General features: G+C 44.3%; 1 protein-coding gene across 1 annotated transcript in view; it reads left to right on the top strand.

Moving 5' to 3' along the window:
- ATOSA (atos homolog A) overlaps window positions 1-12210 on the top strand; it is a 169190-nt gene that overhangs the window by 106308 nt on the left and 50672 nt on the right. Inside the window, exons 6-8 of the mRNA XM_063926106.1 lie at window positions 743-859; window positions 3671-3750; window positions 5000-5105. Coding sequence (XP_063782176.1) covers window positions 743-859; window positions 3671-3750; window positions 5000-5105 — 303 coding nt within the window. The remainder of the gene's footprint in view (window positions 1-742; window positions 860-3670; window positions 3751-4999; window positions 5106-12210) is intronic.

Raw genomic sequence — 12210 nt, 5'->3', positions numbered from 1 at the left:
AATTGTTAGGAAGTGTGAAGGTGGTTAAGCTGTTAAGCCTTATAACATGAGGTAGTGATGGAACTGCATTGTTCTCAGTGTCCGGCTGTTGTTTTCACTACAGTTTCCTTATTGGCATAATTCAACCACATCCTCATTCAGTTCAGTGAAAATGTAAAAAATGTATTTTAATAAATCTGTAAAGGATATGTCCTCCCGTTAAGTACACTTTTATCCACCAAGCAAATTGTGAATCCCATGCCAGACACACTTACAGTTCAGGGGCACACACAGCTGTGGGTTCATTTGTAAAACACTATCTCGCTGTTGGACTGAGTACTCCAAATTATGGAGGTCTGGGGCACACCCGCACCTCTGCTAGTCTATGATAGGAGGAGAAAACATGGTGACAAAATTGCTCTACATTTATCTTGCAGTATTTTCGCTCTCTAAAGGACACATCCGATTAGGTGGCATTTTAGCTTTTCTGTGGTTGTTGCACTGTTCAGAACACTAGAGGGAGCGTAACCATTTAACTAAAAAATTAACTTGGATCAGTTTACCTCTGTTGTAAAACTAGGGCTGAAGAAGCTGAGAGAAAAAAAATAAGTTAGTGTTTATCTTTATATAATTGATTAACCCTTTAGAATCATATAATTGATTAACCCTTTAGAATCATTCATGTAATTATACTTTAATATTTTTGGCTAAGGAGAGTTACCTGACCTATATATCGAAAATTTGTCTTTGGTGTCTCCCCTAGAAATTGGTACCACTGCGACCTTCTAATAATTGGAGGAAAAAGGGTTTTCATTCTCTGGATGGGATCTCTACGAAAGCCTTCCACCCCTGCACAGGTTTACCTTTACTCTCAAGTCCTGTAAGTTGTTTTACATATTTATCAACAGTTATTTATTACCAGTCATTTATATAGCGCACACATATTCCGCGGCGCTTTACAGATAATTTTTGTCCATTCAGTCCCTGCCCCAGTGGAGCTTACAATCTACATTTCCTATCACATGTACATGCACACACATTTTTATTTTGTTGGGATCCAATTAACCTACCAGTATATTTTTGGATTGTGGGAGGAAACCGGAGTACCCGGAGGAAACCCACGCAAGTACGGGGAGAATATACAAACTCTGCACAGTTAGGGCCATGGTGGGAATTGAACCCATGACCTCAGTGCTGTGAGGCAGTAATGCTAACCATTACACCGTCCGTACTGCCATCCATAATTATATTCAGAGTAGCCATGTATGTGTGTGCGAGTTTATAAAGAAGCATATCAGGTTTTCTTTGGAGCTCCTTGTTCATTGCATTGATAGCCCCAATTATAAAGCGCAACGGAATTTGCTGCGCTATAAAATAAACTGTTAATAAATAATAAATAAATGCAATAACATTCTGGAGAAGATAATGAGCTCTTCAGTTCCACTGTCTACTACACTGAGTCTTGGGACCTTATTTCTGCAGACAATGTTCTTTTCTGGGGTAGTGAGCACCTTGGGGACATTTCTGTTGGTAACCAAACAATCATAGAAATCCCTTTTCTCCTGATCAGATGTATTATGCGTTCGGTCATATTAAATATTATTAATAAGTTCTGTTCCTTTTAAAAGTCCAAATTCCATAAATATTATGTTGAATCATCTGCATTTTATTGTGGGCCATATTTATGTTCGTAAGGGAAGCAAAAAAGAAAGCAACTGGGCAAAACCATGTTGCACTGCAGGTGGGGCAGATGTGACGTGCAGAGAGATTTGGGTGGGGTGTGTTCAAACTAAAATCTAAATTGCAGTGTACAAGTAAAGCTGTCTAACGTTTGTGTGCTACATGTGAAAGCAGCCAGTATTTACCCTGCATAGAAATAATATAAATGTATTTGCTCCCCTTGTATTGCAACATGGTTTTTCCAGACCGTTACGTGCATTTTTACTTTACTTACAAAAATGAATCAGGCCCTGTTAAAAGTTCTAGTTAAATTAAATAGTCATCATTATCATTTTAATTGGATATGGCACTAGATATATTTAAGACCTGTTCTTGGTTGTCCTTACATCTTACTTACAGACTATACCTGTTCTGTGAATTTCTATAGAAATGGGTTAGTCTTTGGTTTGCAGTAGATTGCCCCCAAAATCAGTGTTATTTCGTGGCTGCTATTGGTAGTGTCACGAAATAGAGCGCACTTGTGTAATCTGGACAGGAAACCATGCTTTTGTTAGTCTTGGGGGTCTAGTCATGAAGCAGTGAAAAGAGTGGAGAAGTTGCCCATGGCAACCAATCAGTGTTGAGGTAACATAAAGTTAATTCTATAAAATTATACATAGTAGCTGATTGGTTGCCATGGGAAACTTCTCCGCTGTCTCACTTCTCCACACTTTTCACTGCTTCATGAATAGACCCCTTGGGGAAAAACACTTGTGTAAGGGCTTTTTTTAATAATGTTTTACTCTTCTATACTGTTCAGTCTCCCACGTTGTAGTCATTTAGTACAGATGTGTCCTCATTTAGTGGTTGTCCGTACGGCGTATGTCAAGCAACTGAGATGCTGCGGGAGGAATAGAGTACTAGATTTCTCTTTAAATTTTGCGTCATGTTTGTAGATGCAGCAAAAAAAACCTCTCGGCTTAACAGAGATGCTAGGCTTCAACTTTATTGGCAAAGGACTTTGTTTCACATGCATATGAAATCACAGATGAAGCACAACTGAAATCGGCGTGGAAAAAAGCCACGGATGCTTACACCACAGCCCTTTTTGCACAAATTCAGACCCGCTTATAAAATTGATCAGTGCAAGCTAGCAATGTAGTTTTGTTGCTCCTATTTATTTTATTTATGTGAATAAGACGCAGATTTTGAAAGAGAAGGACACGCGGCGAGAGGGGCTATTTGGCACAACTGACACAACAGTAAGAAAGGACACATCTGTAGTAAGGATGCCCTTGGACCTTGCTCCATTTATTTTGTAACTATTCTGTATAATTTGAAAAGGGATTGTTCATTTGTGTTCTTAAATTGTATAATCCATTCTAAATAATTTTGTCTGTTTTTTATTTTACTTTTATTTAAATGTATGTGTAGATTAGGGTCCAAACCTTGTTCATACACTGGGCACCAGCATGGCGTTATCCTGCCACTGGAAAGAGCGGCCTGTGTTTTTAAATATTTCAAGTATACCTGCCATATGCAGAAGGCTTGCTAGTGTGAATTTATTATCAATGTAAATGAAATTCAATTAAACCAATTTGTTCAACAAGACTACAAACTCAGTCCAAGGTAAAGTTCTATTTTGGACCACCCATCTGTAGATCAGATGCCCTCCCCAACTGTAGTACTTGGTTTGTCTAGAACCAATATTACGGTGAGTTCACAGAGTAGAACTTGGTAGAACTTTTCTTTGAAGACTGTTTGATTGATAGTCCTGCACTGCAAGTTCACAGCTGTTTTTGGCTTCTGCCTTCTAATAATGTTGGGTACATTACAAACCCTTCATTGAAAGGACTCAATAATATTATCTATGTACATCTTCACAATATCGAAGATGTTGTTAATTGAAACAATCTGAGACGCAGAATGCATGGACATTAGGTTATTTGTAAATTGGGCGTGTGAGCTGTTACCTGCGATGTTCTCTGGAATTCAAGATTTACCAGATGAAAGAATCTTATTTATTACCTAGGTTCCACAAAGAAAAACACAGTCGGGTTATTTTGATCTGGACACTTCCATACTGCAATTTAAAGGGTTAGCTACAAAGAGGTATTTATTTGTGTTTTTGTTTGAAAATACAGAAACTTTGTGTATGGTAATTTATTGTAATAGAGACGGCTATATAGGAAACTAATTACCTATGTTTTTGGACAAATTAAATTCTGTTAGCATGTTTTTGATTTTAGAGAATTCATGTAAGCTCTGTAGAATGTGTTATGTAGAGTATATATTACCAAAGTTTCCATGATTGTATGCTAAGGCCATGAAGACAGACTATCCTAAAAAGAATCTCTACTGCTGTGCCTGTAGCAGGGAAGGTTATTTTACAGACAGAAACAGTATATGGCTCACTAACTGCAAAAAGACCCTTTTATGTGTAGATTATTATCTCCATAATTACGCCTTACTGGTGATTCTAGCGCTAACTTGGTGTTGACATCCTTGCAAGATAGCGCAGCTATAAGCAGCATAACAACTATGAGATGGATTTTGTCTCCATGGTACATCCTGGCATTTGCAGCATAAGAAGAGTCAGTAAATTGCAGTACAGCACATTATGGTGACACAGGGATACCTTACAAGCATTGCTGAGATTGGTCCCTGAATCAAATAGTTGTTATGTTATGTTGTCAGAGCATTCCGACTCTGCGGTCAGTGCAGGAGTCTGCATCTAGGTAAGTGACAGCAATAACAACTTTGATGCATGAACTCATTTAGAGGCACATCATGCAGTTGTATTATGCGCTTCCTACATACAGCAAAGGCAGACTGTGTTCACAAAACGGATGTGTGATCATTTTTTATGTAGTTGAAGTTTGAACAACCAGTCTTATTGGAAAACTATAATATACTTGTGGCTATTTGTAACATTGAAACTAACTTGTCATCAAGTCATATGTCTTACTACTTCTTTACATGGTGCCATGTAAAACAAAAACCTGACTATAGCACCTGGAGACTAGTCTGCTGACAAACACACCACACACACACATACATAATGTGTGTTTCCTGATATTACTGACGCTTCCCTATTGTATTAGTAGGATGGTCACTGCAGCAAATGTCTGGAGCTGATTAAGTTTTTAGTGTTATGTTAAAATAGTCAAATACATTATTTTTCCAAATTATGTAGCCATTCACTGGTGAGCAAAAGAAGTTCTGGATTTCCTTTCAGATGGCTAAGTTCCAGTTCACAATAGTTCTGTGATGCTGGGCTTTATGCAGATAGCTTTTTGTTACTGAGGTTTGTCTGTTCTTGAGGTTGGTATCAGATGATCTCCCATTGTATCCCTAACAGACAGCGTCACTGTGAGAAAGCGGAGGCTGGTGCAGAACGTACAGACAGACAGCTCAGTTGCAGCGCTCCACCTGCTCCTTGCCTGAGCCTTCTGGGAAATTTTGAGGTGTGTTTTAGACCTGGATGAGTAATAGTAGTATAGGTAAAAACCAGAACTACTTTGTGGACACTCTTCAGCTAGTTTTTGTATACAGTTACGTATTGGGCTTCCCTAGATTATTTTTATAAAGGAACCTTGACTATGCCCTCAGTCCGCCCGCTGGTCCCCCCCCCCACCCCACCCCCCAATGTCCTGTCTCCTGTCCCCCTCTCTGTTTGTTGCTCTGTACCACCCCGTTCCCAGTGACCTAGTGGGTCTTCCTCCTAGCTAGGTAAGGTCTATCCCATCTCCCTAGCAGTGGGTGTCGTTGCACGGGTGGAATGCGCCCTGGCCGCCACTGCGCATGCATGTGAGAGAGGACAAACTTCAGTAGATTTGTTTTGTAGCACAAGCATATTAAGAAGTGCTTTACATAGAATCCCTGCTTGCAGTTTATTTCACCGCAAGAAACATATACTAGGGCCAACTTAGGGCCTAGTCAGAGAAGTACATGCTGCAAGTGCGATTTTGTCCCCAAAGCAACTGCTGATATCGGCAAGTGAAGCTGACGGACAGAAATTAAAAGAAGCCCACTGGAACTACGGCAACTCATTTGCAAATTGCACACACATACGAATGAACAAGGAACATGGGGCTTAGGGTAGACCTATGGCTACGCAGACTGTTCCCGGCAGTAGTCATACATGCGCCATATTTTCGTACATTAGGGCTCACAGCTGACGTCAGATATGCACTGAAAACGGCCATGACACGCCTGTGCTTTTACAACCACTTGCCGTTAACACCCCCAAATCTGTAACTTCCTGTCAATCACTCTGCGATGGAATCCTCTTTGCGTGCGGATTCACAGCGGCACCTTGACATTTGCGCAATACGAACGCAGCACAGATGCAGTCTGCCGATAATTGCTCAGTTACATGGAACTTTGGCTTTGCGTACTTTTCTGAATCAGGCCCTTAGTTAGAACCCAGATAACCCACCAAATTGTAATCCAACACTCTGCAGCTAGGTTTTTTTGTGTGTGTTTTTTCTTCATATTTTTCTGCCATGTATAATCAAATCCTATCCATTCACGTTATGATTGTATAGAAGCATATACAGATGTGTCCACTTACATCTTTGCTTTTTTACAAATTTGGCCCAACATGCAAAACACGGCTAAGCTGTTTTTCATGAGTAGCAAGTGGATGAATTTTTAAATTTTTGTTTGTCATAATAGAACACATATAAAATAAGAATTTACTTACCGATAATTCTATTTCTCGGAGTCCGTAGTGGATGCTGGGGTTCCTGAAAGGACCATGGGGAATAGCGGCTCCGCAGGAGACAGGGCACAAAAAGTAAAGCTTTAGGATCAGGTGGTGTGCACTGGCTCCTCCCCCTATGACCCTCCTCCAAGCCAGTTAGGTACTGTGCCCGGACGAGCGTACACAATAAGGGAGGAATTTTGAATCCCGGGTAAGACTCATACCAGCCACACCAATCACACCGTACAACTTGTGATCTAAACCCAGTTAACAGTATGATAACAGCGGAGCCTCTGAAAAGATGGCTCACAACAATAATAACCCGATTTTTGTAACTATGTACAAGTATTGCAGATAATCCGCACTTGGGATGGGCGCCCAGCATCCACTACGGACTCCGAGAAATAGAATTATCGGTAAGTAAATTCTTATTTTCTCTATCGTCCTAGTGGATGCTGGGGTTCCTGAAAGGACCATGGGGATTATACCAAAGCTCCCAAACGGGCGGGAGAGTGCGGATGACTCTGCAGCACCGAATGAGAGAACTCCAGGTCCTCTTTTGCCAGGATATCAAATTTGTAGAATTTCTCTATCGTCCTAAGTGGATGCTGGGGTTCCTGAAAGGACCATGGGGAATAGCGGCTCCGCAGGAGACAGGGCACAAAAGTAAAGCTTTTACAGGTCAGGTGGTGTGTACTGGCTCCTCCCCCTATGACCCTCCTCCAGACTCCAGTTAGATTTTTGTGCCCGGCCGAGAAGGGTGCAATTCTAGGTGGCTCTCATAAAGAGCTGCTTAGAGAGTTTAGCTTAGGTTTTTTATTTTACAGTGATTCCTGCTGGCAACAGGATCACTGCAACGAGGGACAGAGGGGAGAAGAAGTGAACTCACCTGCGTGCAGGATGGATTGGCTTCTTGGCTACTGGACATGAAGCTCCAGAGGGACGATCACAGGTACAGCCTGGATGGTCACCGGAGCCACGCCGCCGGCCCCCTCACAGATGCTGAAGCAAGAAGAGGTCCAGAATCGGCGGCTGAAGACTCCTGCAGTCTTCTTAAGGTAGCGCACAGCACTGCAGCTGTGCGCCATTTTCCTCTCAGCACACTTCACACGGCAGTCACTGAGGGTGCAGGGCGCTGGGAGGGGGGCGCCCTGGGAGGCAAATGAAAACCTTTAAAAAGGCTAAAAATACCTCACATATAGCCCCAGAGGCTATATGGAGATATTTACCCCTGCCTAAATGTACTAAATAGCGGGAGACGAGCCCGCCGAAAAAGGGGCGGGGCCTATCTCCTCAGCACACGGCGCCATTTTCTGTCACAGCTCCGCTGGTCAGGAAGGCTCCCAGGTCTCTCCCCTGCACTGCACTACAGAAACAGGGTATAACAGAGAGGGGGGGCAAAATAAATGGCAATATATATTAATATAAAAGCAGCTATAAGGGAGCACTTAATCATAAGGCTATCCCTGTCATATATAGCGCTTTTTGGTGTGTGCTGGCAGACTCTCCCTCTGTCTCCCCAAAGGGCTAGTGGGTCCTGTCTTCGTATAGAGCATTCCCTGTGTGTCTGCTGTGTGTCGGTACGTGTGTGTCGACATGTATGAGGACGTTATTGGTGTGGAGGCGGAGCAATTGCCAAATATGAGGATGTCACCTCCTAGGGGGTCGACACCAGAATGGATGCCTTTATTTGTGGAATTACGGGATAGCGTCAACTCGCTTAAGCAGTCGTTTGCCGACATGAGGCGGCCGGACACTCAATTAGTGCCTGTCCAGGCGCCTCAAACACCGTCAGGGGCTGTAAAACGCCCCTTGCCTCAGTCGGTCGACACAGACCCAGACACAGGCACTGATTCCGGTGGTGAAGGTGACGAATCAACCGTATTTTCCAGTAGGGCCACACGTTATATGATTTTGGCAATAAAGGAGATGTTACATTTAGCTGATACTACAGGTACCACTAAACAGGGTATTATGTGGGGTGTGAAAAAACTACCAGTAGTTTTTACCGAATCAGAAGAATTAAATGACGTGTGTGATGAAGCGTGGGGTGCCCCGATAAAAAACTGCTAATTTCAAAGAAGTTATTGGCTTTATACCCTTTCCCGCCAGAGGTTAGGGAGCGCTGGGAAACACCTCCTAGGGTGGACAAAGCGCTAACACGCTTATCAAAACAAGTGGCGTTACCCTCTCCTGAGACGGCCGCACTTAAAGATCCATCAGATAGGAGGATGGAAAATATCCAAAAAGGTATATACACACATGCAGGTGTTATACTACGACCAGCTATTGCGACTGCCTGGATGTGCAGTGCTGGGGTAGTTTGGTCAGAGTCCCTGATCGAAAATATTGATACCCTGGACAGGGACAATATTTTACTGTCGTTAGAACAAATAAAGGATGCATTTCTTTATATGCGTGATGCACAGGGAGATATCTGCACACTGGCATCACGGGTAAGTGCTATGTCCATTTCGGCCAGAAGAGCTTTATGGACACGACAGTGGACAGGCGATGCGTAGAGGAGTTATTTGGGGTCGGTCTATCGGATTTGGTGGCCACGGCTACGGCCGGGAAATCCACCTTTCTACCTCAAGTCACTCCCCAACAGAAAAAGGCACCGACCTTTCAACCGCAGCCCTTTCGTTCCTTTAAAAATAAGAGAGCAAAGGGCTATTCATATCTGCCACGAGGCAGAGGACGAGGGAAGAGACAGCAACAGGCAGCTCCTTCCCAGGAACAGAAGCCCTCCCCGGCTTCTACAAAAGCCTCAGCATGACGCTGGGGCTTCGCAAGCGGACTCGGGGGCGGTAGGCGGTCGTCTCAAGAATTACAGCGCGCAGTGGGCTCACTCGCAGGTAAATCCCTGGATCCTGCAGATAATATCTCAGGGGTACAGGTTGAAATTAGAGACAGAGCCACCTCGCCGTTTCCTGAAGTCTGCTTTACCAACGTCCCCCTCAGAAAGGGAGACGGTTTTGGAAGCCATTCACAAGCTGTATTCTCAGCAGGTGATAGTCAAGGTACCTCTTCTACAACAAGGGAAGGGGTATTATTCCACTCTTTTTGTGGTACCGAAGCCGGATGGCTCGGTAAGGCCTATTCTAAATCTGAAGTCCTTGAACCTGTACATAAAGAAGTTCAAGTTCAAGATGGAGTCACTCAGAGCAGTGATAGCGAACCTGGAAGAAGGGGACTTTATGGTATCCTTGGACATCAAGGATGCGTATCTCCACGTTCAAATTACCCCTCACACCAGGGGTACCTCAGGTTCGTTGTACAAAACTGTCACTATCAGTTTCAGACGCTGCCGTTTGGTTTGTCCACGGCACCTCGGGTCTTTACAAAGGTAATGGCCGAGATAATATTTCTTCTTCGAAGAAAAGGCGTATTAATTATCCCATACTTGGACGATCTCCTAATAAGGGCAAGGTCCAGAGAACAGCTAGAGATGGGTTTAGCACTATCTCAAGAGGTGCTAAAGCAGCACGGATGGATTCTGAATATTCCAAAATCCCAATTAATGCCGACAACTCGTCTGCTGTTCCTGGGGATGATTCTGGACACAGTTCAGAAAAAGGTTTTTCTTCCCGAAGAAAAAGCCAAGGAGTTATCTGACCTGGTCAGGAACCTCCTAAAACCAGGAAAGGTGTCTGTACATCAATGCACAAGAGTCCTGGGAAAAAATGGTAGCTTCTTACGAAGCAATCCCTTTCGGCAGATTCCATGCAAAGGGATCTGTTGGACAAATGGTCAGGGTCGCATCTTCAGATGCACCTGCGGATAACCCTGTCGCCGAGGACAAGGGTATCCCTTCTGTGGTGGTTGCAGGAGGCTCATCTATTGGAGGGCCGCAGATTCGGCATGCAGGATTGGATCCTGGTGACCACGGATGCCAGCCTGAGAGGCTGGGGAGCAGTCACACGGGGAAGAAATTTCCAGGGAGTGTGGTCGAGCCTGAAAAAGTCTCTTCACATAAGCATTCTGGAACTAAGAGCAATCTACAATGCTCTAAGCCAGGCGGAACCTCTGCTTCAAGGAAGACCGGTGTTGATCCAGTCGGACAACATCACGGCAGTCGCCCATGTAAACAGACAGGGCGGCACAAGAAGCAGGAGGGCAATGGCAGAAGCTGCCAGGATCCTTCGCTGGGCGGAGAATCACGTGATAGCACTGTCAGCAGTATTCATCCCGGGCGTGGACAACTGGGAAGCAGACTTCCTCAGCAGACACGACCTTCACCCGGGAGAGTGGGGACTTCATCCAGAAGTTTTCCACATGCTATTAAACCGTTGGGTAAAACCAATGGTGGACATGATGGCGTCTCGCCTCAACAAAACACTGGACAGATATTGCGCCAGGTCAAGAGATCCGCAGGCAATAGCTGTGGACGCGCTGGTAACACCTTGGGTGTACCAGTCGGTATATGTGTTTCCTCCTCTGCCTCTCATACCAAAGGTATTGAGGATTATACGGCAAAGAGGAGTAAGACTAGTGGCTCCGGATTGGCCAAGAAGGACTTGGTACCCGGAACTTCAAGAGATGGTCACGGACGATCCGTGGCCTCTACTTCTGAGAAGGGACCTGCTTCAGCAGGGTCCTTGTCTTTTTCAAGACTTACCGCGGCTGCGTTTGACGGCATGGCGTTTGAATGCCAGATCCTAAAAGGAAAAGGCATTCCGGAAGAAGTCATTCCTACCTTGATAAAGGCAAGGAAGGAAGTCACCGCGAAGCATTATCGCCGTATTTGGCGAAAATATGTTGCGTGGTGCGAGCAGCGGAGTGCTCCGATGGAGGAATTTCAACTGGGTCGTTTTCCTACATTTCCTGCAATCAGGATTGTCTATGGGTCTCAAATTGGGATCTATTAAGGTTCAAATTTCGGCCATATCAATATTCTTCCAAAAAGAATTGGCCTCAGTCCCTGAGGTCCAGATTTTTATCAAAGGAGTACTGCATATACAGCCTCCTGTGGTGCCTAAGGTGGCACCGTGGGATCTAAATGTAGTTTTAGATTTCCTCAAATCCAATTGGTTTGAACCACTAAAGAATGTGGATTTGAAATATCTCACATGGAAAGTGACTATGTTACTGGCCCTGGCTTCGGCCGGGAGAGTATCTGAACTGGCGGCTTTGTTTTATAAAAGCCCTTATTTAATTTTCCATTCGACATAGGGCAGAGCGGCGGACGCGTCCGCATTTTCTCCCTAAGGTGGTATCAGCGTTTCACCTGAACCAGCCTATTGTAGTGCCTGCGGCTACAGACGACTTGAAGGACTCCAAGTTGTTGGACGTTGTCAGAGCCTTAAAAATATACATTTAAAGGACGGCTGGAGTCAGAAAATCTGACTCGCTGTTTATACTGTATGCACCCAACAAGTTGGGTGCACCTGCTTCTAAGCAGTCGATTGCTCGTTGGATTTGTAACAAAATTCAACTTGTACATTCTGTGGCAGGCCTGCCACAGCCTAAATCTGTTAAGGCCCATTCCGCAAGGAAGGTGGGCTCATCTTGGGCGCCTGCCCGAGGGGTCTCGGCATTACAACTCTGCCGAGCAGCTACGTGGTCAGGGGAGAACACGTTTGTAAATTTTTACAAATTTGATACCCTGGCAAAGGAGGACCTGGAGTTCTCTCATTCGGTGCTGCAGAGTCATCCGCACTCTCCCGCCCGTTTGGGAGCTTTGGTATAATCCCCATGGTCCTTTCAGGAACCCCAGCATCCACTTAGGACGATAGAGAAAATAAGAATTTACTTACCGATAATTCTATTTCTCGGAGTCCGTAGTGGATGCTGGGCGCCCATCCCAAGTGCGGATTATCTGCAATACTTGTACATAGTTATTGTTAACTAATTCGGGTTAT

Source organism: Pseudophryne corroboree, chromosome 6 (genome assembly GCF_028390025.1).
Source record: "Pseudophryne corroboree isolate aPseCor3 chromosome 6, aPseCor3.hap2, whole genome shotgun sequence".
NCBI classification, from domain to species: domain Eukaryota; kingdom Metazoa; phylum Chordata; class Amphibia; order Anura; family Myobatrachidae; genus Pseudophryne; species Pseudophryne corroboree.
The sequence above is the reverse complement of the archived record's forward strand: the minus strand, read 5'-3'. Positions and strand labels throughout refer to the sequence as shown.